The sequence below is a fragment of the Neolamprologus brichardi genome, chromosome 17 (genome assembly GCF_056152115.1).
Source record: "Neolamprologus brichardi isolate AB-2024 chromosome 17, ASM5615211v1, whole genome shotgun sequence".
NCBI classification, from domain to species: domain Eukaryota; kingdom Metazoa; phylum Chordata; class Actinopteri; order Cichliformes; family Cichlidae; genus Neolamprologus; species Neolamprologus brichardi.
Window position 1 is genome coordinate 13521266 of NC_142120.1, and position 26873 is coordinate 13548138.

The 26873-nt window shown below is 39.2% G+C and overlaps 2 protein-coding genes across 3 annotated transcripts; both read left to right on the forward strand.

The window, feature by feature from the left end:
• Nucleotides 1-2856: 2856 nt before the first annotated feature.
• On the forward strand, nucleotides 2857-17509 carry si:dkey-159a18.1 (sortilin). Its single transcript, XM_087830584.1, has 22 exons — nucleotides 2857-2882; nucleotides 3509-3785; nucleotides 4079-4141; nucleotides 4691-4767; nucleotides 4841-4937; nucleotides 5370-5537; nucleotides 5693-5766; nucleotides 6007-6053; nucleotides 7228-7364; nucleotides 7453-7536; nucleotides 9819-9879; nucleotides 10847-10999; nucleotides 11673-11770; nucleotides 11851-11950; nucleotides 12049-12223; nucleotides 12318-12511; nucleotides 13073-13265; nucleotides 16413-16529; nucleotides 16612-16753; nucleotides 16847-16953; nucleotides 17079-17159; nucleotides 17420-17509. The coding sequence occupies exons 1-22, from the start codon at nucleotides 2857-2859 to the stop codon at nucleotides 17487-17489; spliced, it is 2541 nt and encodes an 846-aa protein (XP_087686710.1). The 3' UTR covers nucleotides 17490-17509.
• A 1385-nt stretch (nucleotides 17510-18894) lies between these two features.
• On the forward strand, nucleotides 18895-26653 carry fam3c (FAM3 metabolism regulating signaling molecule C). Of its 2 annotated transcripts, none has more exons than XM_006780764.3 (10): nucleotides 18895-19005; nucleotides 19400-19455; nucleotides 19576-19680; nucleotides 21053-21079; nucleotides 21444-21567; nucleotides 21768-21826; nucleotides 21924-21974; nucleotides 22081-22165; nucleotides 22260-22386; nucleotides 25821-26653. In XM_006780764.3, the coding sequence occupies exons 2-10, from the start codon at nucleotides 19440-19442 to the stop codon at nucleotides 25908-25910; spliced, it is 684 nt and encodes a 227-aa protein (XP_006780827.1). In that variant the 5' UTR covers nucleotides 18895-19005; nucleotides 19400-19439; the 3' UTR covers nucleotides 25911-26653. The 2 variants fall into 2 exon arrangements, with proteins under 2 accessions (XP_006780827.1, XP_035764983.1); XM_035909090.2 differs by having other exon boundaries at nucleotides 18907-19081.
• The last annotated feature ends 220 nt before the right edge of the window (nucleotides 26654-26873 follow it).

The following is a 26873-nucleotide window of genomic DNA, read 5'->3' on the forward strand; positions in this document are numbered from 1 at the left end:
TGACCTCCCACTGTCAGGTAAACCTCAGCAGTGGGGTACCTGTGTTCGTCTCCATGCACACAACTTATTGTAGCCCCAACCCCACTTAGCTTTTCTCCTGAAATTATGCTAGAGTGTACAAGAGTCTGGAAGCACCCAGAGTCAAGCAAAGCTTCCTCTTTACGCCCATTAATTAAAACAGGGACAGTACAAGCTTTCTTTCCTACCGACTCTGTGGCTGGTCTTGGAACTGCACACAAAAGAGATGGTTTTGACTTAAGGGCAGGGCAAAATTGTTGTGTATGGCCAAAGTTATGACAGTGATAACATTTAATATCCTGAACTGAAGACTTAAAGGATTTCTTCACATTGTGAGGTCTATGAGAAGGGAGCTGCCTAGAACTAGGAAAATTTCTAGCCTGAACTTGACCAGAACCCTGTTCACCCCCAATGGACTTACTTGGTTGGGCGTAGTGGGTCTCCCGGCTGAAGTAGGTGCTCTTGCTTCCTTTTCTGGCTGAAGTGAAAACCTCTGCGAGGCTAGCTGCTTCCTTTGCCGTCTTCGGGTCATGCTCACGTATCCAGATCTCCAGCTCTGGATTAACCATTCTCAAAAACTGCTCCAGAATTATCTGCTCAGATATTTCTTCTACAGTTGATTTTTCAGGTTTAATCCATCTCGAAAACAGGTCTTTCAGTCTTACATAGAGTTCACGTGGCGTCTCACCTGGTTCAACTTTCAGAGATCTGAAGCGGCGTCTGTAGGTGTCAGCAGTGATCTCATATTTTGCCAGAATTGCCTCTTTCACCTTATCATAATTCTCAGAGTCTGTTAAATCCATAAGAACGTAGGCTGTGCGGGCTTTACCTGTCAACAGGGGAACCAGACGAATAGCCCACTCATCTCTGGGCCATCGACATACGTTTGCCATTCTTTCAAACGTTGTCAGAAAATGTTCAATGTCATCTTCTGTTGACAGAGGAAAAAGTTTTGGTTCAATTAAAGACCTAGACCCACTGGCCACTGGAATGTCTTCACCATTGAATCCAAGTTCTTGTTCTTCAGATGTTGTAGGGGGCGCTGGCGCCTCTGGTGGATCAGGCTTATCAATTACAGCGTTAACTTGTAGCTGGATTTGCTGAAATTGATGCTGCATGCCTTTCCACCTTTGCTCCTGACGTGACAAATCCTTCTCCCACTTTTGGTCTCTGGCTGCTTGAGACCGCATAAGAGATTTCACCAACCCTGTCAACTCCTCCAATTTGTCCTCCGGGCTTGTTGCTGCCATGGCCTGTAGCTCAGATGAAGCTCCAACTCCTTCATCAGGCTGCTCCTCTTGGCCTGGCTTTCTTCCACCTCTTGTCATCATCTTCTCACTGTGGCATGAGTGACACACTTCTGACACCACTTGTAACAGGGCGGCCCTTAGCGGCTGGAAACACAGTGAGGTGGACCAAGACAAGGGTAGTGGAACACAGTATTTATTTTCTATGCAGCGCTCCTTACAAACAATTTATCGAGCTTCTTCACAGCACAAAAAATCCACCCCTCTAATGACAACTGGCAGCCTTTAAATATATTGTAAGGAAGAGGACTCCCTTACTACATCTATTTATATTATACTATCTGTATAGCACTTTAGAGCACACCTTTCACTTTATTAAAAGCACCTTATCAAGCACTTTATTTAGCATTGCACTTTAAGCATGGATTTGCACAGTAAAACATTTGCACACAAGAAGTTTAAATATTTATTGACTATTTATTGGGAATTTTAAAATCAGTTGGTAGCCTTATTTCAGATCCTGCACAGCTGCTCCTCATCAAGGAATGTGGTGGTTTTCTGTCAGGAGAAAAGAATGGTGATTGAAATTGTGATTAAGGTTTACCAGTAAGGAAAACTAATGCAAATGTTTTACTGTGCAAATCCATGCTTAAAGTGCAATGCTAAATAAAGTGCTTGATAAGGTGCTTTTAATAAAGTGAAAGGTGTGCTCTAAAGTGCTATACAGATAGTATAATATAAATAGATGTAGTAAGGGAGTCCTCTTCCTTACAAGTGGGATGGTTCTCTAATGTTATTGGGTTGGCACACCAAAAACTGAATTTCCAGTTTTATTATGCTGTTGTCAAATATACGTTACTTGAAAATGGCAAAAATGAGAGAAAGAAAAAATTTATAAGCTTAGTTAATTCCCTGCTATTAAAGTTGATATCACTGAAAATAGGCACATATGAAAAACGAAGAAGATTTTGAAATCCATAATAATCCGTTTTAATTGATTGATTGACTGGAAGTCCAGCCATCGCTTTGATTTTCGGCAGAGCTAGGCAGAAGCAGATTAAGATTCACTCTCCCACAAAGCAAATTTTGAGTGGGTGGCCAGAGCCCCCCACTGACCACCCATTGGTGGTGCCCATACTTGTTGCTGTCAGTTTTCCAATATCTCGAGTGCTTTTTCACTATAAGGGTTGTAGTTGTACCTAAAAACAAGTCATTAGAGGTGACTCATCATAAGATTATGTTTTGTTTTTTTAACTAATGTGGCCACACTTCAGTTCTCACAAATTATGAGATATCTTGTTTTACCACTTCAGTGGTTTCGGTTTCCTACCCTTAAATGCATACAGCACCATTATAATTAATTTTCTTTACCTTTAATCCTAATTGAAACAATGTATTAATTCACTTTCTATATCTGTTAAGATGAAAGTTCCTGTAATAGCTCACATGGTCTCTTGGAAATGAAAAGGTATTCCAAAGGGAAAGCCTGTTACAGCTGCTTTCACCCCACGGTGAAAGCAGCTGTGTAATTCTGTGGCACCGCATCTGACTTGTTCAGGACATGACTATGACGTCGTAGCAACTTAACTAGATGAATCATAGCCATAATTCCCTGAGGTATTTTGCCATCATAGCCTTTCATGTTCATACATGTAAATATGTAAGAAAGAATTGTGTATGTTTCTGTTATGTGTCCTGTGTACTGTTTGTTTGTATATGTGTCTTTCTGGCTGCTGTTTCAACCAAATTTCCCCTTGTGGGACAATTAAAGGATTATTCTATTCTATTCTATTCTACACATCTGGAAGCAACACAAGCTAATACATGTCGACCTCTTGCGTTAACCTGCCCATACTACTGCGATTTTATGTCACATTAACGTCTCTTATTTCTTTCAAAGCTTGCCAGAACTTCTCTTTTGAAGCTGTCCTTAAAATGTCCTTAACTTCTGTAAATGTGAATTCCAGTTGTTTTTTGTTGTTGCTAATTCATTTGTTAATTTATTGACGACAAGTGAACGAATCACGAATTAATCTGTTGTTTCTTTTTTCTCCCTGCAGTTAGGTCACCAGGATGCGGGCAGAAGCACCTGCTGGTGGTGGAAGTGCCACTTAGCGCAGCACTTTTTATGTTAATGACCCGTCCAAGCACTTCCCACACCCACTTACCTTTAGAGTACAACAAAAGTGAGTCATTATTGCCAGGCATATCGGTCAGTGGGACTCTTTTTTTTTTAATTGTAGTCACATCACTGTCGACATGATCTGGAGACATTTGGTGCTTTTGGGGGTGTCCGTCGTTCTTCTTATGAGAGTTGAATGCAGAATCAAGGAGGGAAAGACGCTGACTTTCCGCCGGACTCAGCATAGTGAGAGCCAGGGCCAAATGCGCCGTCGCCCCAGGAGGGATGCCAGCAGCTCCCCAGGCACTTCCAAGCCTTCACATGGGCCTCCCTTCACCTCCTGTCGGCTCCTCCTCACCCCCGCCGAACACGAGGTTCTGGATGATAACACACACGAGGTGAGCTGCAGTTTGGTCAAGGCAGGTGCAACGTCCGTCGTGCCTTTTATTTAATGTAAAGAAAGAGATTCCAGGACTTTGAAGTTGGTACCAGTTTTTATTTGTGTTTTGCAATGCTTAACAGGGTTTCTCAACCAAGTGAAAGTAATATAAACACGTATAGTAATGTAAGCCCGTATACTCATTTGGCAAACAGTATTATTGGGAAAATTACAGGAAATTGTGAGAAGAGATCTAATTTAGCTTGTTAGGCCTGTTTTTGTGATGTGTGAGTTTTTCTCCTCTCTCTTTAGACAGGTTTTAATGGTGATGATGGTTCCTATGTAATTCTCACATGGGTTGGTGATGATACAGGGGTGAGTAGCTTCTTATACAGAACGTTTATTGCATATAGCCTCTTACATGTCACAGGGGCACAATAGAATTCAAGGTAGAGTTTGTAAAGGAAAAAAAGTGCCACAACACACAAATATGCATCAATATACGACAATGAATTAAATATAATTGAGGCTGATTTTAAACACAGCAAATTCTCCTCATTCTTTAATATCCATGGGTATGTAATTTCACAATACCCCTGGTTTTATCCTTATCTTACTAGTTCTGTCAGTGACAACTGGAATATAGTAATGAAGTGTTAGGGAAAATATAAGAAAAACATACATTTCATTAGCTCTTACAGTGGTCACAATCTCTGAGCTTTCCATCTTGTACTTTAAGGATTTGTTTATAGAATGAAAGCACAGATTTGACCAGGTTTTTGCGCTTTAAGAGACATGTTAGACAACATGCTGGTTTAAAATAAAAGCCAAATTAAAGTGTGCTATAAGACTGGATTGTCTTAATCTAACTGTGACTTTTTAACCCATTGTTTAAAGTTATAACTATATTTCTTCATTTGATAGGTGGTCTTGGTGCTGTCAACAATCAGTGGTCCAGTTCATCCTTTAAATGAAGGAGGCTCCTCACGACTTTACAGAAGGTGAGTTAGAATCTGATCAGCAGCTACCGTGGGCACCTCAATCAAAACGTAACCATCTTTCCTCTCTCATCAGCACGGATTATGGCAAATCTTTTCATGACATTTCTCAGAGCATCAACCACACCTTTATTAAGGAGGAATTTGGAGTCAGTGTTGGACCTGGGATCTCTGTAAGTAGCATTATTTTACACTCTTACTAACACTTTTCTGTGGGTGTGCAATGAAAGAGCAGTTAGTGATGGTAAACTGCATTGCACGTTTGGCTGTGGACCTTGTGATGTTTTGACATGAAGGTGTGAAAATATCTTGTATGCTGACATCTAATCAGCTTGAGTCTTACCTACTAGTGTTCTTACAGTTTTGTCCACAGACTGATTATATTGCACGGAGCTATGCAAGCAGAATCTTTAGCTGAGAAAGTGGATGGTTTTCTTCTTTCTTTCTTTTTTCTTTCAAGTTCATGAAATCACAAGTACAGAGCTTGCATGCACTGAATTTTAGGCAGACAATTCTGCACGAAACTCCCAAAAGTTATTGATGAAGCTAAAATTCTTTCTCAAATTTCCATCTCTGAGCTGTTTTCCATTGATTTTCACTGACAGGTGATTTTAACAGCCGACACACCGGTGCTTAACAATCCAGGTGGGATTATCTTCACCTCCACTGATGCTGGTGCAACCTTCAAGTTCATCCAATTGCCCTTTCACCTGGCGCAGCCAATCGTGTACCACTTCTCCAACCCTGACTATCTTGTGGCCCTCAGCATTGATGTGAGTCTGCTGAACTTTTAAAGTCCCTTAGTGGTTTCCGTTGCTTTGTTTAATATTCCTGGCTATCACACAGACACACATGTTTATCATCCACACAAACACACACCAGGAACACTCCTTAATGTGTAAACATTGCTCTGTTTCCTGACTTTCAGGGCGGTCTTTGGCTTTCTCTGGACTTTGGGGCCTGGTGGACAAAAGTTCACGATGGAGTGCATTCTTTCTCATGGTGAGAATAAAGAAGGAAAAAGAGTTATTCATTCTATCAAACAGTGATAGCTCTGTGGCACAAATATAGTAACTGGAAAATGCATAATGACATGCGTAACATGTGGGACTTTGAATAAACTGAGATGATGCGAGCAAGGTTTTTCTGAAGCAACAAATGCTTGTTTAAAAAGAAACAGGACCTATTAAAATTGTGACATTTTGAGGTGTTTGTAATTTTTTTCCTTCCTCTTTCCATCAGGGGAGCTGGCATAAATTTGTTCTTCAGCTGCAGTCAAGTAGATGCAGGTAAGAACCTGTAAAGCCGTTAAAGGGTTTTGTAAAACTGGTGCAATTTAAAGATCAAACACTTTGTAATACAGGCTTGTCTGTATTCTAGTGTGTATATATGTTTTTATTTTGTGTGTAACACGGTTTGCATAGTCATAAGAATTCTGCTTTTAATGTTTAATCTAATCTGCATCTTTATGGCTTTTGCAGCCAAGTTAAAATCTTTAATATCTCATAGGAAAAATTATTTGATTACGGGGCGGCATAAAAGCTATTCAAGTACAATAAAACAATAAAGCAACTGAAGTAGATCAAAACTGACATGCTATAAGCACATTGCAAAACAAGTAATAATAAATTACCAAGTTGTGTGAGGAACTGAGGGGTAGAGTATAGTGTATTGAGATTAAGTTTGATTTATAATTGCTAAGATGACTAAATCCATGTTAGGAGAAAACCTCAGGAAAATAAAGAATCACGGGCCCAGAGTTAATTCATGTACATGGGCGATTCCTGAGCACAATCTGTCAACTACAGAGTCGTGCAGGAATGCGCGCCAGGCATCTGCTCAAACTTTATTATATACTGTCTTACTCATGGGTGGAGTCCAAGTTAAGGAAAAAACAACTTCTTATCTGGTGATTGCATACGAGGCTGCACAGGGTGCAGCCTTGCAAGACAAAAATGAGCAACTTCTTCATGTGGTCACTTTGTTCCAGTTAAAGAAATGCTGACACGCTATGTACAGGCATTACTGCGAAATTCAAATAACGCTAAACATAAGCAATTATCACAGTTAAATAAAGAAATCTTTTAACAATCCATAAGTAGAGCAGCGCTTATTCTTAGACAGCTACATGAGAAAACACTATTGCCTTACCCTCCACAGCTTTTGATTTGGTGGATTTTTACACTGAAAGTCCTTCTTGACACAACCCCAAAAGGATCTACGTCTCCTTCCAGGATCAAACTTTCACTTGTCCGTCAGATGTGTAAATCACTACTCTTGTGTACATCAGAGCCTAATTTCACAAGCTTTAAATAAATATAAGTACTTTTTTTCACTCAAAACATTTATTGCTTGTGAGGGTGCATGCTTTATGCGGATGAGCAATGAGCTTAAATGTGTTTAAGGCAAGTGCACATTTCTTATTGAACTTATTCGTGTTATTATTGTCATTTGTCGATACAGTTGAGGCAGAGGAGAGGGGAGATTTAATCCTGAAAAGAACAAAGGACCTGGGGAAGACCTTCACCATAATCCATGAGGACATCTACAGTTTTGGCTACATAGGAGCGTTTCTCTTCTTCTCCGTTATGGAAGACCCGGTAAGATGGCTGGATCATTATTTATACACTTCGGTCTATCGAGTAGTATATATTCGATCTATATAGTCATGCATTATTTTTCTCCTAGAGATCTCCTCGTGTGATGTATTTCTCATCAGACCAAGGAGATACTTTCAGTCAAGCACTCCTGCCTTCTGCATCCACTGAGCAGGTGAGAGAAAATATCAATCATCATTTCTCTTGAGTGTGTTAGCAACAACATCTAATATTCTACAGGTAGGTCTGGGAATTGAACCAATTATGTTTGGTAGTATTCAAAATCTAACTGTAGCACAAGGCAGTCAAATGTATGATCTTGATTACTTCTTAAGCGCTTGAAATGAAGGCAGCTGGATGTCTTTTTGATTCATGAAGACATTTTTTTCTCTCATCCAAGAGACTTCATAAGTTCTAAAAACTGACGGAGAGGTGGCTTCACTCCTTACCTCACGTGACCCTCTTACCCTCATGCAGCCTTAGTCAGTAACTCTTGGGACAACCTCCAAGGCAATGATCTAACTCATCAGTTTTTAGAATTAAAGAAGTCTTTTGGATGAGCGGCAAAACGTTTTCACAAACAAGAAGAAGTCAAGTTTACTTTATTTTAAGTGCTTAAGATTACCATGACCGAGACGACCAAGGATGTACACAGACAGATCTTGCTTACTCATCATTCAAACTAAAAGAGGATCTGTTCTGCAAGAATTCAGCTCCATTTTTAATCTTGGGCTCTACTAGAGCAGCTTTGTTTGATTCAGAGTCAAAAGTGTTTAATATTTATCTTTCTGCAGATCCCCAGTGGTCTCTCTCTTTAGGCCAGCATAGCATGAAGTAAAATCCAAGAGCCTGTGCAGATTTCCTTGGCTTTAGTGTTGTTAACATTTCTATACTCCACCCTCTGTATATAATTTCATGTCTATATTAAATACAATACAGATGCACCTCTGTAGTGTAGAGGTTAACACATTCACCTTACACGGTAAAATTAACTTGTTCAGTTCTGGGAGAAGAAACAAGCTCAGCCTCACAAGTAGCGCATTCCTAGATCTGATCCAGAGTCTGGATTCCAGACTCTGGATCAGATCTAGGAATAGAATAAAAGAATAAAAGTGGAATCTGTGCCAAACCACACATGTGGATCCATTTGCTGTCGGTGGGAAATACGTGGGCGGCTGAGAGTACTTAAAAAAAGCAACTGTGGCACAGAACTCATAAAGTGTTTTGATGACAGCAGCATTATGTACAATGTAGCCAAAAAACCTCTTGGGGGGCTACAAACAGTATGAGACCTCATTAGAATCACAGTGAACACTGTGGAAGTGGTAGTAGAGCTTATTAGTGCCTTCAAGTACTAAAGAGTTACTTTAAACTAATCAAACTGGGAGATTTTGAGGTAATGCAAAGCATAGTATAGCACTCTCTTAATGAAAACAGTCTAATATGTTAATAATGTTTTGGTGTTGGTACCAAAATATATTACCAAAATTAGGGCAGTTTCTCATGGGTCGCCCAACATGGTAGTGCAGTAACAGGCTGAAAATGAAATCAAAAGTATGGCTGATGATTTTTGGAGTCACTCGACTCCACACAACATCAGCTTTTGCCCTCAGGCAAATCTGATGAATATACAGCAACGTTTTCGCTTTCTGATGAATCTCCAGTAGATTCATCACATTTGTCGGAGGGCAAAAGCTGATGATGTGTTCCCTTGGGTGAATTTACTGTAGGTAGATTCAGGAATTTTTTCAGATCTAATTAATCTACTGTAGGTAAATTCATCAGAATTGCCTGAGAGCGAAAGCTGATTATGTGTGAACTCCACACATCATCCGTTTTTGCCCTCATTATTAATCCCCTCCTGCACTAAGTATTTAAAAACAGATTGTCTAGTCAACACCGAAATGTAACCTTCCACGAAAGTGCACAGCCATTTGTCTGCTTTTTTTATCAGCACATATCACTGACCCTTCAAAGATATAGTATTATTACTGCTTTTAGTTCTTAGTAAGTTATTAATAAGCAAGATGTGGTTCTACCCTTTCCCTCCCAGCACAACACAGTAGCTTTAAATTGAATTTAGTTTTCACTTATAAGAAATTTTCTTTAAATGATAATTGAGATGTTTATTGCACCGCTCCATTTGTCTTTGTGTCAGGTTTATGGGTGGGGAACATTATAGATAAATGCAGATACTTCTGTTTGCTTGGATGCTAAGGAAGTTGGTTGATATGCAGAAAAAACATCAGTGGCAACATTTTCCCTTTCAACGCCAGCTGAACACACACCTGCTCTGATGAAACACCCACACATCTTGTTGACAGCACAAACACACATTCTGTCTCACGAAGATTAGACAAGATTTATAGCAAAAAATTGAACGAGTCATCTCTTTTGTGTGTGTGTGTTTTTTCATCCACGTCTGCTCTCGACTTTCATATGTGTCTCTGTTTGCAGTTTTATTCCATCCTGGATGGAGATGAGGATATGCTCTTCCTGCACGTGGACAACCCAGGAGGTATCAGGCAGATACATAAACCCGCAAATGGGACCTTTTAATATCTTTGGAAATGTTTTCCATTCAAAAAGCCACAACTATAAAAATTAACCCTATGACTGACACATATTTGCAAATGTGTCCTCACAGCATATCAGTTTTTGTTTTCTGTTGAAATGGAAAACTTCAACTGTAAAGGCAAGACTGGTTCAACAAGTTCTTGGACTTGCTGACAAATCAGTCCATAACACTGAGTGTGTGTTTGTCCATGCAAGTTGATCTCATGGCTTTGTTCCTTTCTTTCTCTGTTTATATCTCCCTCTCCAATTCGTGTCCTTTCTTTTCCTTCCTCATTCCATTGCAATTTTATTCTCTTTTCAGTATAATACAATTTTTGGCTCACACCTGCTTGAGACAGTGGTGCATGGGTGGTGTGGGGTGACTTTGTCTTTTGCTGGCTGAAACGCAGAAGACTTAGGTTTCACTGCAAAAGCTGATAAGCATATCTTGGCATCGGGGTGTAACACAAATACACATGCACACACCAGAACACACATTCAAAAGCTTAACATGTCCCCATCACCTCCCTCAGGTGATGGATAAATGTTTTATTATTATTATTATTTATTTTGTTAAGTCACTTAACACTGGCCTATGAATCATTCAGGCACAAGAATAGCACCTAACTGAAGGTATTAATCAATGCTTTTAACACTATCAGCCTTGGTTTAACCTCCTCAGAGTCCAGACAACAACATTATTGCAGTATTGGCTTTCAAATGTGCTAGAACTTGTTTTTTGGGGGGGTTTTTTTTGCATATACAATAAGTAACTGCACTGATTTACTATTTTTCTAGCAAAATATAAAGACATGAGTAGTGGCTTGAGACTTTTGCAAAAATTCAACTCTTTACATAGGAGAGGTTAAAATGTGTTGTAATTTTGTGAGATACATTCGTGCTTTTCTCCCCTTTCCGTTTTATTTCAGACACCTTCTTTGGGACCATGTACACCTCAGACGACCGTGGGATCTTGTTCTCCAAATCTCTAGAGCGCCACCTGTTTGATGGACATCGAAAGAGTGACTTCACCAACATTACTTCACTGAGAGGAGTGTACCTCACTAATAAGCTAGACGTTGGTAAGATTCTCCATACAGGTATTGTATGCATCTTCTGTCTTGTAGCCTTTCGTACATAACTCCTGTAAAAAATGGCTTTAAGCTTTTGATTCCAACCCCCAAAATGTAGCCCCCAGTTGTCTGTTTGTGACACTTTATGAGTTATAAGTGTTTTAATTGAGGAGATTGGACACGCTGTAATGCCGCTTTCAATTTAGTGCTCATCCAATAACATCATTGTCTGACAGAAGAGAACACGACTGTCATCTGCAATACTGCAGTGCGGTGCTGAGAGAACAAAATATTACCCAACATTAACGAAACTAAGGAGCTGATTGCTGACGTGAAGAAAAAACAAAGACAAAGACTTTGTAACACCCGGAGCAGGTGGACTCCACCCTGCTCATAAAAGTTACAAAAGAAAGAAAAAAAAATTAGTAGGAAAACCTATTAAACTTTACAGACAGGTTGTCATGGCACATGCATGGCCTCAGCATTGTTGAGCAGAGCACAAAAGCCAGGCTGTGAGACTTCTAAAATCATCCCATAGGAACAGAAGCTCCGTCTTTTCTTTTGTTTTTTTTAGAGTAGCCTAAAAGCAAATCATTTGATTTTTCAGTAAACAGCCATGAGTTGCATAATGACAATTATATCTAAAATCCTGATTGACCAGAATACTTTGTTTTTCTTTCAGATGGCCGTATAAAATCTGTCATTTCATTCAACAGAGGAGGGACGTGGAGACCGCTTAAAAAACCAGAGAACATAAATTGTGGAGACAAGATCAAGAGTGTATGTTACATAGAAAATTTTTTTATTTATCTGTCTGTATGTATGTGTTTTCATTTTGATCTTTTTTTTTCTTTTGCCAGTGCAATCTCCATATACATGGGGAACACAGTCGTAATAACCATATAGTTCCCATGGTGACCCTGTCTGAGCCGGCTGCTGTTGGTCTAGTTATTGCGCATGGTAATTAATTTGTAATTACTTTCAGTGCTTCAGTCCAAACCATTGCATCAAATACTGTGTAAAATGCACACTTATAGATGATTTCCTCTTTTTAACAGGCAGCGTGGGTGATTCTCTGTCGTCATCGCAGCACCCCGACGTGTTTGTTTCCTCAGATGGAGGTTATAACTGGAGGGGGACGCTGAGGGGTCCTCATCACTACACTATATTGGACTCTGGGGGTCTAATTGTGGCTGTGGAGGCCCATCGTGAAGGACAAGTCAAGACTATCAAGTACTTTATTCTCATTTAAAGACCACGGGGAAGTGACAGGAAGTGTTTTCTTAGATTTAAAGTTTTCTCTTTTTCTACTGTTTTTCACCACCAGATTCTCCACGGATGAGGGTCAGTGCTGGAAGCTGTATAACTTCACGGATCAGCCCTTCTTCTTTGCAGGCCTGGCGTCTGAGCCGGGGACTAACGCCATGACTGTCAGTGTGTGGGGCTTCCGGCCCGAGGAAGACGGCCAGCCCATGTGGGTAGCAGTCACCATTGATTTCCAGAGTCTCATTACCAGAGAATGTAAGTCTAATAACGTCTACGACTACTGTGCACTCTTTGCTCTTCACTGGTTTTTATGGCATGTTGCCACCTGGTGGTAGGTTCATGTGAGTTGGTGCCTTGTAGTAGCTGTTTTCCGGCTGCAGAAGCAGGGATTTTCCACAACCTCTAAAAACTTGTAAAAACACATCCCTCTTGTTTTACCTCTGTTTATGACGCAGATTTGAAGAAGAAAACACACCTGTTTGCATTTTGTTTTGTTTTCTCCTCTACAATTTGTGTGAGATGCTGTAATTAAACCACACCCTTTTATCTGGTGTTGAAAAGAAAAGATACTTTTCCGGGACTTTCGATATTTCCCCTGTGGCATTTTGCTTAGTTGTATTGCAGATGCCGTTTTGCACTTGCATTAGTAATCTTATGTAAGTGAAGTAAGTGTTGGGACAAACTTATGTGTCACTAGTTTGACTAGCATTGCCTAAAACTGCTTTATTTACATTCTAGGTTTGGTTTTGTTAAACCTGCATTTTTTTTAAAAGGATTGTTAGTGACAGTTAAATAGGTCATCACTGCCTTCATCAGGTAATGACAACGACTATGAAGAGTGGTTGGCTCATTCAACAGAAGGAGGGCACTCAGAAAGAAATGGATGTGTCCTGGGTGTTAAGGAGACCTACAGGAGGTTAAAGAAGCAATCTCTATGCCGAAATGGGCGAAGCTTTGTGGTGATGAAAAAGCAAAGCCCTTGTCTGTGCACCAGAGAAGATTTCTTGTGGTATGTTGGATTGTTTTGTTTTTTTAATGGTCCTGTAACGTATTACATATTATTGTAAAAACCTTTCATTTCATTATATTTTGCTTCCAGTGAGCCAGCCTCTTTTCTTTTTTTCCTCTTTGTTTTTAATGACCTTGAGCAATACTTCCCCATGCTTTCTGAAGGTCTTCTAAAGTTTTTCTTTGAACACTGGCCACTTTTCCACTCATTTCCAGTCACCATCTGACCATTTGTTAAGCCACTTAATGATGTGAAAGTGGGCAGGTTTCAAAAGAAGTCATGGAAGATAGATGGACAGTATATGAACATCATGTTCTTAAGAAGTATCTCTCAGGTACATTATATTGGACTCTGGGACTGAGTATTTAAAAACAGACTCACTGTTTGGCGTGGCCAGAAATGGGCTCAGTGGAAGTGTGGCTGAGGTACGCTAAGTTACACAAGATCTGAACTGAAAATCAGTGGTACCAGGTCTTATGGAGTGATGAGTCCTAATTTGAAATTATTGGTTCAAGATGTCATCGGTATGTATGTATGAGATCAGGAAAGGTACAACAGTAATTGTCTAAAGCCATCTGTAAAGCACAGTGGATGCTCTGTCATGGTTTAGGGCGAGGAAAGTATTTGATTGCCAGTGGCTTAAATTTTCAGCATGTCAGTGATCCAAAGCACACAGTGGATGCAGTAAAAGCATACCAGGATGGAAGAACACGCAATGGAACACTATCAGTCATGGATTGGTCTTCCCAGAGCCCAGACATCAGTATTATTGGAGCAGTGTAGGATAATCCTAAAGGAGAATGGAACAAAAGGCAGAAACATCCAAAGAGCTTTGAATGTCTTTCAAGGAGCCTGGAGATTTATTCCTGAAAACGACTTAAAGGAATTAGAAGAAGGCTTGCTGAAGAGAGTACAGGCTCTGTTGAAGACTATAGATGGTTTTACTCAGTGTTGGGCAAGTTACTTTGAAAAAGTAATTAATTATAGTTACTTGTTACTTCTTCAAAAAAGTAACGGAGTTAGTAACTGAGTTGCAAAATATTAAAAGTAACTATTGCGTTACTTAAAAAAAAAAAAAGTTTAACCCTCTGGGGTCCAGGGTATAATTGGCCATTTTTAACTACTTTTGTTTTTCCCTCTACATTTCACCTTTAAAAACTATTTACTTTGCCTTGTTTGGTATCATCCTTTTCAGCACAACATTACGTGTCTGAATTTACAGTTATGTTTTCATTTTGACTTACTGTATTAACACAATTGATCTAAAATCAGACAAAAAACATAAAATCCGAGTAGAAAAAACAATCACAAACATGTTTAATTAATCATATTTCATAACTTTAAATGCAAATATAAATTGTCAATTTTACCTTTTACCTTTTTAAAAAAAGCATAAGCATTTCAAACTATTTACAGAACAATCAGCTGTTCTGCGTTCAATAAGATGCCACACAAATTATTTGTGCCACTCCAGAAAAATAATTCCTGTCCACTATAAAGGAGAACATCATAGCACCTGTACCTGCAGGTCTGACAGCAGCAGGTGTATCACTGCTCCTGTTTTTTTTTTACCTGGAGACAGCAGTCACCTCATTGTTCTGACACACAACACAAAACTACCCACAACACTACACACTAACTACACAAGACAACACATTAACTACACACTCCAAACATGCTAAACGTCACACATCTCAAAACCCGCGCTCTCTCTTTTTCTACTGTCTCTCTCTCTCGCCGTCACTCCTAAAACTATCCCATCTTCCTAAACAACCAAATGTCATGTTGTCCATATCATTTTTTGATTGGTCGACATGGTGCATTTTTCCACCAACATGAACGGGCTGGTTTTTGTTGTTGTTGTTTTTTGTTTTGTTTTTTTATTTTTTGGTCATAAGCAGAGAGTGCTTGCTAGCGCTGTCCTTAGACAGTAAACGTGACAAAATTATTCAGGAAAAAACACCGAGTATATATTGTTTATCATGACTCTGGTCTTACGTGGCCTATAAACACAATTTAAAAACTGGTATATATCACCTTGTTGCTTTGTCATCTTAAATTGGTCATGTGATTGGCTCACCACGACTACTTTATTCTTCTTCAGTCAAACAACAGCACTCATGCGATTGTTTTGCCCCCTTAGCTACAGGTGTTGTGCCAAAAAGTGATTGTCTGCCAGAAAGTGATTGCCGAGTGCAGCTGCTGAAAGCTGTAGCGCATAGTCAGCTTCTTCAATGCAACTGATATAAGGTGCAGTAAGCTGAACACAGCTTCAGCCGTCTGTTTGTTGAAAAATAGTAACGCGACCGCATCACATTTTCTTGTTAGTAACAGTAACAACGTTGTAACGATAGAAATAGTAATTAGCTAGATTACTCGTTACTGAAAAAAGTAACGCCGTTAGTCCTTCACTGGTCTTACTAAATACTGACTTTCAACCTCGCCAGAGTGTACAAATTCTATTTCCCATTTTCGTAAAAAAAATAAAAATAAACAAGAGCTTAGTCAAGACTTTTGCACAATAAATAATAATATATTACTTTATCTTAGCTGTACAATGATTCGAAATTCTGAGGCCTTTGCTTATATCTCAGAAGTTCAAGATCAGCTTTTTATTTTCCATTTACTTTTTCTGTTTGTTTGCTTGTTTTCCTTTTTAATGAAGAAAGGCGGCATTGTTCGGCTTTTGGCATCTAGTTAATGGCTGTGGCTTTTAAATGAGAGTGTAGCAATGGCAAGTGTGACCTGAGTGCTTTCCTTGCCAAGGATGAGAAAGCAGACGATCATGAACTTCTTTTTGCAGCAAGTGACCCAGAGAGCCCAGTGTTCTTACAGTGTGTAAAGCATAATGCTGCTCTGTCTGGAAAACGTATGAATCACTCAAGCACAAAAAAGGCAGCTAACTCAAGGGATGCTGTGTCTGCACATAACAGACAACAAAATTAAAACAAAATTAAAACATTTTAATTGCATTCTTACCCAAAGACCCAGCATTACTGTGTTTCTTTTCCTTATGTACTGCATTTTCATGTGTCTTTGCACATTTTTTAATAATTTGCTGCACCCGTTTTCTTGCAAAATATAGAGTTTAAGAAGAGAAAAGCATTTTGTGGTTGCACTAAAACTCTTTTTTCTCCTTTACTACAGCGACTTTGGTTACTATCGACACATTAACACCTCAGAGTGTGTGAGACAGCCAAGCGCTGCAAATAAAACCTATGAGCTCTGTTTGAATGGAGAGGAGGATGAGCTTCTGACAGAAGGGTAATTGCCTTCATAAAGCAAGGAGAAACACCACCTTTATGCGCACATGCAAATCTCACTCTATTCCCTTTTGCCTTTGTAGATACCGCAAGGTCCCGAGTGATAGGTGTGAGGGTGGGTTCAGTCCTCAGCTCATAAAGCAGACAGTCAAAGCCTGTGGTATTAAACCTAGTCCTGCTCCTCCTGTAAAGTCCACATCTTCAGTCACACACTTTGATACACCGGTCAGTAGGTTGATTGTGCTTTTTCAGTCTTTGCTTCATTTTATAAAATTGTCTTTGTTTGGATAAATATCAACCTTTTCGTGTATTTTCCAGCGAGAAAAGCTGGTGTTGATCCTGGTGTGTGCAGGAGCAGTCATCATCGTCCTCATAGCTATTGTTTCTGCTGTGATTGTTGTCAAGAGAGTGATTTATAGAAACAGGTGAGTCACGCATACGGTATCTGCTGCATGTTCAAATTTAAGCACCCTGAAAGCTCTGACCGTGGTGGTCTCCTGCTGTCTGCTACAGGACACCGATATATCGTTTCTCCAACCTTCGACTCCAGGACGACGAAAACTCCACTGCAGCTGATCATGAAAGTGGCACGAGCAGCAATAGCACAGCCTGCCAACAGGACTCAGATTATGTAAGTGTTATTTAGCACTCCCAAAAGGTTGATTGATCTCTTCGTCTCTTCTTCAGACTGTAGGAGGAAGTCACTTGGATAAGTGACAAAACGTTTCTCCTACTGAAAACGCTGCATCCGGATGAACAGAATCAACTTTTTGGGATTTCCTTACCAGCATGATTGAGCATGCATCGAGATGTTATTTAGCACTGTTTTATAATGTTTTCCAGATGGTGTAATTTTTCTCACACATACATTTTGTGTTCTCTTTTTTCTAGGATCTCATTGAATGACACAGCAGACATGATTGACACCAGCTGCACTGAAATGGACTGCATGTTGCCTTGATTTTCTTTTTTTATTGAAGCTCCTCAAATGTTTGAATGTCTTAATTTATTGAGCTGACTTTGCTGTTTTCGCTCTTTGTACATATGTATGTTTTCTTGATTTACATGTTTAACACATTGTACTTCTGTACAACATAAAAATAAAATCCAAAACAGAATGTGCATTTAAAATGAAACAAATTCTGCATATTATGGAGTCTTCATCAAAATGTTACAGGTTAAATTATACTCCAATAAATTTCTGCTTAAAACCTGTCCATTTGATGGCGGTGTTGACGCTTTTATCGCTCCCATGTCATTTTAAAATGACTGAAGAAGAAGATGCAACAGGAAGTTGGTGTGACATGGTAAAGGTTTTGTTTTGACAGATGACTCACTACTGAAAAAAAACTACAAAGAGACATGGGACGGTAAACAGTTTCTAACAAACTTAAAAGTCAGTAGTTAGTGTGACCACTTTTATTCTTCAGAACATAAACCCTCTTGGCCAATCACTGACAGCATGTTTTTGCTGGTGGACTAATCTCTGATGGTACAAGCTCTCCAGGACTACTGGCTGAAATGCAACCCCAAACAGAGCCTCAAACAGATGTCTCAAGATTCATTCTGTTGACTACCTCTGTACATATTGCGGACAATTTGAGTAAGAAATTTCAAAACTAGATGCATGACTCCATAAGAACTTTTGCCACTGATTTTCAGTCCAGTTCTTGTGTAATTTGGCACACCCCAGCCCTTTCTCCATGTTTCCCTTCCTTAATATCGGCTTCTTCAGAACCCCCCTTTCACTGAGACTTTTTCACTGAGGCTTTAGTGAAGCATGTTTTGCACATTTGGTCAATAGTTGCTATAGGAAATGATGCAATTGGAAATGATCTGATGGGCTAACACACTGTCAGTGCACTAAACGCATACCATGATAGACAAACAGTCTTGGATTGGCCAAGAGAGTTTATGTTGTGAAGAGTAAAAGTGGCCATACTAACTATTTACTTTTGCACATTTCTGATGATTCCTCTCTTAGACCATTTGTCAGGTCTTTGCTGGATTTCTTCCTATTTCTCCTGTAGATTATATTGTTGTTTGAAACAGCCCATATTCAGTTATTTCCCTACTCTTTCCAAATCCAGTAGGTTATACTCCCATTTGAATCATTAAAAAAAAAAAAAAAAAAAAAAAAAAAAATATATATATATATATATATATATATATATATATATATATAGAGAGAGAGAGAGAGAGAGAGAGAGAGAGAGAGAGAGAGAGAGAGAGAGGGCGTAATTATTATATATAATTACACTAATAATTACGGAAGCTGCTCCTTCTTGTACTGTCCAGGCGCTTTATTTCCGGTTCGTCTTTCCTTTTTCCGGCGGAGTGGCGCCTCTTTTTCACGGTTTGCTCCTCCTCCACAGTCCAGCTGTCATGACGCGTATCAGCGCCATCATCTTAAGTTAGTCAGCTTGTCCTAAAAGAACCACACCGGAGACCCCACCGGTATTTTGTTACGTGAACAGGTGAGGAAGTCGTGAACATTTATCTCAAAGCTCAACTACGTATTTGTCTTTTTGTAGAGGCTGAGATGCGGTGTCGGTGAGTAAAACCTGTCAAAGACGAAGAAGTTGTCCACGGGGTTAAAAGCTAGTTAGCTTTTCAAAATATAGCTTTAAAAATTCATTACGTGCTTACATACGTTACATTGTTCGTTAATTCGGTCGCAATAACTAGATATTAGAAAAGGAGCAAGGTCACTGTGTTTCGGCGTTAGACACTCCTATAAATAACACACAGCACAAGCTAACTTCCCCCTTTAGACCACCCTGTAAAGCCACGCAGATATACAGCATTGACTGTAGAAAACAGTCACTGATATACACATACAGACACCTACACTTTTATTTGATATTACAGGTTGTCGGCTGTTTGTAAAATATTCTGGAGAGTCGCAAAGATGATTAGGGCTAATGGTAAGTCAGATATATTTACTATAAATATTTAAACAAACATGTTTGCTATCTAAAACCATTTTGCATCAGTGATTCAGATGGCTGATTAACCGCACCTCTCCGTTTTCCCTCTCTTCGCAGGAATTATCAAGTTGACAGTGTTGGTCATTGCATTCCTACTGGCTGTCTTCCTGGCTTTTCAGCTATTCGAGATTAATATGGATTTTAAACTGGCTAATGTGATTTGTGAGTAAGCTTTCCTGTAAGACTGGATTGAACAGCAGTGTAGGTTGGAGATAATCATCAGCAAAGGAAACAAGACAGTCATTTACTTTGTGTACTTTCTGTCTGCAGGGACATTTAAGTCAGGCACGTCCTGCATCCTGGTTTTTTCTTTATTTATTGGGTCAGCACTTTATGGCTTTTAAATATATAAAATAATCTTTATTTATATACAGGAAAAAGACAAAAAATGTCAGTCACAGGTTTCAGTTCACGATATAATGGGCTGTAATGCAATGTATATGTATTGTTTACTACATATATTATTAATAAATTATTCATTTTAATCGATTAAAGTCAGTTGTGAGCCGCAAGCCAGTATTTTATCTCATACGCCCTTCTCTTCTTTCCTGCCTCCAGGAGGGTTATCTGCCTGTCTCGCACAGTTTTAGAAGAAGATGAAACATTCATTTCTTTTGTGAACTTAGAGTTGTGAAAGTGGAGAATTTGTTAAAAAAAATGCAGCTTTTTACCCTCTCGATGTTACTTAAGGGTGTGCGTGGGAGTTTGCCAAACAAGTCTGCATATGTTTTGTTGACTTGGAGAAGGGATTCGACCATGTTTCTTGGAGTATCCTGTGAGAGATGTTTTGGGAGCATGGGTTGTCTGGCCCATTGCTACGGGCCATTTGATCCGTATACAACCGCTACAAGAGCTTGGTCCACTAAGCCAGCAAAAAGTTGGACTTGTTCCCGGTGGCTGCCAGGGCTCCCCTAAGTCACAGATTCTGTTCATGATTTTTATGGACAGAATTTCTAGGTGGAAAATCTGAGGCCATGGTCCTGAGCTGGAAAAGGGTGGAGTGCCCTTGTTTACAAGTGAGAGGAGAGCGGGAGATCAATAGACAGACTGGTGCTGTACCGATCTGTTGCGGTGAAGAGAGAGCTGAGCGTATACGCGAAGCTCTCGATTTAATGGCCGATCTACGTCCCTACCCTCACTTAAGTTCATGAGCTTTGGGTAGTAACCAAATGAACAAGCTTGTGAATACAAGCAGCAGAAATGAGCTTTCTCCGACGGGTGGCTGGCCTCTCCCTTAGAGATGGGGTGACGAGTTTGGCCGTCCAGGAGGAGCTCAGAGTAGAGCCGCTATTCCTCCACATTGAAAGTATCCTCTGCACTCCTATAACTGATGGTTGTAATTTTTTTTATGCCTCTAGTTTATCTTGACATAAAGAAATGTTGCACACTTATTACTTATCTGTATTAATTGTTGCTACTTGGATAAACATTTACAAAAATATAATATAAATCTTATTTATAATCCTAATAATAAACATATTATTATTATATTATAAAGTCTACTTACATCTACATCTCCTTTTTTGCTTTTCAGCAAGATCTGTGCCAGCAGGTGTCCTTTGTAAGTGTTCTCAAGTGTTTACTTTTTTCTTTTTATTCTCTATTACTCATGTGTTTTGATATGCCTCTGTCTTTTTTTTTTTTTATCTATCTCTGTAACAGACAGAACAAAAATGGTAATCAGGAGCTTGTCTCATATTGTAATGTAGCTAAATCCTTTTGAAAACATCTAGATATTGAGTTTAACTGTGTGTTTTACGCTTAGCTATTGCATTAGTGTGCAAATAGACCCCCTTTAGATGAGTTCAAGCTGTACCATTCCTTGATCACCCATATTTGTGCCTGTTTGTGAAAAGCCTTAAACAATGTAATTGGACTGCCTGTGACCTGATACTGTGTTGTTTGGGCAAATTTTGTGTTCTCAGCAACGAAGCCTGTCAGGCATAAATGTGGGCTGTCCAAGGCATGTTCAGCTGGACATTTTGCCTTCAAGATGGCAAGTGGTGCAGCCAGTGTGGTCGGGCCCAGAATCTGCCTGGAGGACAAAGTGTAAGTAGGATGTGAGACAGTGTGTTATAAGAAAGAAAGTGTTGTCTGATTATTCTGGGCTGTCTGGAAATCTACATTATAGTATGTTAAACATGTTATGAAGTGCCATCCTTCTATAAATCACTCATTTCCTTAAGTTTATATGCTTTTATATTTAAATGTATCCATATGTTCTCCCCCTTTCATATTTTTGGTTGTAGAGTAATGAGCGGCGTGAAGAACAACGTGGGAAGAGGAATCAACATCGCCCTGGTTAATGGTGACGTTTTCCACTCGAGTACCCCACTTTAAATTCCGAGAGTTACAAACCTAATTCTGAAAAACTGTATTTTTGTTTGTTTATTTTTTTCCAATAGGGAGGACAGGGGAAGTTGTCAAAACAGAATATTTTGATATGTGGGCTGGAGGTGAGTATACTTGAGAACCATTTTTTTTTTTTTTTTTTTTTTTTTTTTTGTAGACATTTACAAATCCAGTTCATACAGTTTGTTAACCGTGTGTCACTTTGCATAGACGTGGCTCCCTTGATTAAATTCCTGAATGAAATTGAAGATGGGACCGTTGTGATGATGGCCTCATTTGATGATTCCGCAACAAAGTAAGAGCATTTCAACTCGCGTGAGCAATAAATATGGTTGCTGTTTCTAGTTGCCGGGATGGTCATGAAATATTATGTCTTCTTTGTTATATAGACTTAATGATGAAGCCAGGAAGTTAATTGCTGATCTTGGCAGCTCAGCTATTAATAATCTGGGCTTTCGAGATAACTGGATCTTTGTGGGAGGGAAAGGCATCAAGACCAAGAGTCCATTTGAGCAGGTAAGATGATGCACAAAATCCCATATTTAACAAAAGCTGGAAACTAGATTATTAGTGACCTTATTAACATCTACACCATCTTAATGTGTGTTTTCTTCAAACACTCAGATCAAACCACAAGGCAAACCACAAAGTAAATGGTAAATGGCCTGCATTTGTATAGCGCTTTACTAGTCCCTAAGGACCCCAAAGCGCTTCACACTATATTCAGGCATTCACCCATTCACACACACATTCACACACTGGCGATGGCAGGCTACATTGTAGCCACAGCTGCCCTGGGGCGCACTGACAGAGGCGAGGCTGCCGGACACTGGCGCCACCGGGCCCTCTGACCAAAGAATGCTGATACACTTGCTTTTCTCCATTTCTCTTGCTTTAAAGGCTTACACCTACTCCTTCACTAGCACACTTAAGCATACAGACACACAAAAACACATTCATCAGGAAATCCAACATCAGAACCCTTTTTTTCCTCACACTAGTGTCAGAAAGCACAACAAGAAGTAACAATTTTGTTTTATGCCTTAGTTTAGATTGTATGTAGGAATTGAAATCGAGATCCAGATATCTAAAATTGTTAATCTGCTTGCCTATTGATTCTGCGTATTGGTTCCACTTACACTTGACTACAATCCGCTAATTTCCGTTTGTGAGTCAGAGAGGGAACATAGTGACGCAGTCTACAGCATGGATATAAGTATTACTTTTATTTAAAAAGGGTGAGAGCACAATGGTGAAGTGCAAACTACATCCAGGACAAAAAAACAACTGGATTATGCTGTGAGCACTTCAGCTCTTTGTGCGCACCTGTACAGATAGCATACTAACGCTAAGCTAGCCACAAGAGTGATGTTTAAACTGAGTGAATGCTGACCCAAGCCCTCATTAGGAAATGGATTTGTGTTTGTGTGAGCAGTTTATTTTAAAACATCTGTTTTTCTCTTTTGAATATTTATTATTGCTCATTATTAAGACAAAAGTACTAATTATCCTACTACTCAACTAATCGATGGAATAATCAGTAGAATTCCTGATTAATAAAAGATCAATTATTGCAGCCCTACTCTTTATACTCTTTAAATGTAAACTGCCAGCAAAGCTACAGCACATTAGACAAAGAACAAAATGAGAAGGTACTTTCAGCAGCTCCTTTGTTTGCTAGTGTATCACCACCAGTGTTGGGTAAGTTACTTTAAAAAAGTAATTAATTACTAATTACTTAGTCAATATTGTATTTAAAATACTTATCTAATTACTGTGTCAGAAAAGTAACTTAATTACTAAATAAGTAATTTAACTAAATACTTCTTAAAATCCCTATAAACCTTGAGTGGGCAAACAATAGAAATTAAACTCTTTAAATAATAAATAATTTTTTTTAAAGACAGAGACTCTACAGTATGCAGCGGTAGCATCTCTTCCACAATGTAGCCCACAATCATTTTTTTAAGCTCACCTTCAGACGCTTTCTGTGCTGCTGAAGTAAAATCAGGTTTTGCCTGCTTAGCAGGAGTTGCCTGCTTAGCAGGAGTTGCCTGCTTAGCAGGAGTTGCCGCGGTGTTATCCATGGATGATGGACAATGATCACTCAGAAGTGTTTGTCTATGCTCTCGTGTCAGGCGCTTCAGTAGATTACTCGTGGGAATGTGTCTATTTCATAAAACAGCCACAGGCTTCAGCCGAGTCCGACATCTTCTGTTTTAGAATACGACTGTGCAGCAAACTGGCTTGAAATGACGCGCAGCTGCACTACAGCCATGTTAAAGCGGCAGAGTTTACTTCTACGTTTAGAAGATAAATTATTGAAATTAAACAATGATATTCAGCGAGTTTAATTATTTTACAATGTAACACAAGTACATTGTAAGTAACTGTAATTAAAATACCTAAAAATGAACAGTAATTAGTTACTCTACTTTTTCAGTGGAAAAGTAATTTAATTACAGTAACGCGTTACTTAGTAACAACAAACCTTACCTGTCTATGAAAAAGACACTTCTGGAAACAAACTCCAGTCTTGGGACGGGAACTCGGGGCTTGTGACCCATGGGGCTTAGATTGTGTCCCCTCCCAGCCTTGAACCAGGGATCATTTGCACATCAGATGAAAAATCCATACACCACAGAGCCATAGAGCAAAATATGAGGATGAAACAGCTTGACACTTTATTCCTATTAGGCTACTAAGACAATCTTGAGAAAATGATTCTGTTGAAATGTCAAAATCTCTTGGGAGATTACATCCTGTGGTTGTTTTCTTTGATCTTAGTGGACATTTGTGCGTGCACACCGCTACACTTTATGGCCCTTTTCCCCTTTGGCGTCACTCTGGTTGGCTGCAGATATCTGGGGCTAACTTCAGACGGCTGTGGCTTCAGGTCGATTAACACTTACTGAGCAGTTTTTATTGGGCTTACAGTAATGTAACAACTTGCTGTCAACTTGAGCTGTGTTGTCTTCTTGAAAGTGTAAAAGTTGGCAACACTTTGCTAACAAAGCAGGATTAAGTGGGACACTTGTTGCCTTGAGACAAAATCCTCGTACAAGGTGATATGACATTTGGAATCATTCTCATTTTAACAGTTACCTGCTAAAAAGCAGTCTTCATAAGAAAATCACAAAAAAGCTTCAAGGGGAAGATTCATTTTTATCTCTGTTTTCAGGAGCATATAGCAGAAGGCATTTGTTTGCAATTTGCAAAACTGATAATGCCAACAAATATGCTTATACATTGTTAAGTAGACATGTAGAGTCAGGAACAGCTTTGTGAAACACGTGAACTGCAGACTAGAACTTATCTGCCTAAGGGTTCACTCAAGCCCACTGGAGGGCTCTGCAAAGTCTAAAACTCGTGTGGATGGTGGCACAAGAGTAGTTGCCCTATTTTATGTATACATCAACATTTAGTACAATTAAGATGGTAAATCTTTAAGTCCCCAGTGGTTCTTTTCCTGGTTCAGTTAACATAGTTCTGCAGCATGTTTTGTTCAGAATTTTCATTTAAAATCACTTATGGTATGCTCCGTGATGCTGAGTTTTCACTTGAGGAATCTGTTGTATACAACCTTCTGAAATGTTCCTTGCTGACACAACCAAATGAAACCCTGCTGTAACGTTACAGCAGTGCAAACTGTGTGAGTCACACTAATATGTTTTTATGCTCGGTCATAATTTGTAGCTAGGTTAATTTTACTTGTGGAATCACTGCTAAAAGAACAAAGTGCACACAATCAGTCATTCAGGGATTCATATTTTGTAGTCAGATATTCACTCTACAGCCTGTTTGTCATCTTTAACCACAAACCAGTTTTGTTGGTTGCTGGTCCTTGTCTGTTCTTATCATAACATTTTACTATTTTTGTCATTAGCTGTTAACAAGAGAGACTTTTAGGACTTTAACCTTTAACATGGGTCTTATTTTTGTTTTCTCAGCATATAAAGAACAGCGCAGAAACAAACAAATTTGAAGGCTGGCCTGAAGTGTTGGAGATGGAAGGCTGCATACCGCAGAGGCAGGACTGACCTTTAAGGCGCTGCCCACCTTTGCGTTCACTCTTGTCTACCCATGTGTTCTCACCTGTGCTGATGTTCCTATCTTGATGAGACTTTACAGTCGTTGCACTTTTTGTGCTCAGAAAGGCCATTGTACACCTCTTACACAGAAGCCTTTTATCTGAATTTGTCCACCACAACAATCTCACTAAAGAAGACATTAGCAGGAAGAAGGAGCTGCTGTGATGATGCTTCAATCAGAGCAGGAAGCAATGTGGGAAAGGAAACTTGGACCCTATTACACTTCTCCTTCTGTTTGGATGCTATTAAATAGATGCTAAATCTGGTTTATGAGTAAACTGCACTGATCAAAAGGCTTTAATGATTTGCTCTCAATCAAACTTTCTATCTTTAGATTCTCTTGGGACTTGGTTGTGATAGTGTTGCATAATGGCAATGGTGACCAAAAAGGACGTAGTAGATCAAATTTTTGGGGGAGGGGTGGCTAATTTTTTGATAACCTGTACCCTGCCTTAAATAACCATTTTTAGATCTGTTTGTTTGTTTGTTTGTTCCATATGTTTGCTGTTAGAAATGTGATTTTTTTTTTTTTTTTTTTTTTTAGATTTGAAGATTTTATAACCAAATGTACCAAAGTCACTGTGATGTTTTGTATATATTTGTTTAGAGAAAGAAGCAGTTTTAAAAGGGATTAATTTAATGAGCATTTGAATACTAATATAATTTCTTAAAATAAATGATCTTGTTGACAATGTTTGCAGTTGATTAAGTGTTTTGTAGCCTCTTGAAGTGCAGACGTAGCTTTTTCAGTGTGTCCACAGCAGTTGCACTGCTATGTGGTTTTTCTTGTTCCCTTGAAACAGACCTTGTTATTTAAACATTAGGTGTAGATGGATTGGATTTGTGTTTGCTCACCATTTGATCACTTTCAAACAAGATAATAGAGCGTTTGCTGTTTCACACTGGCTAGGT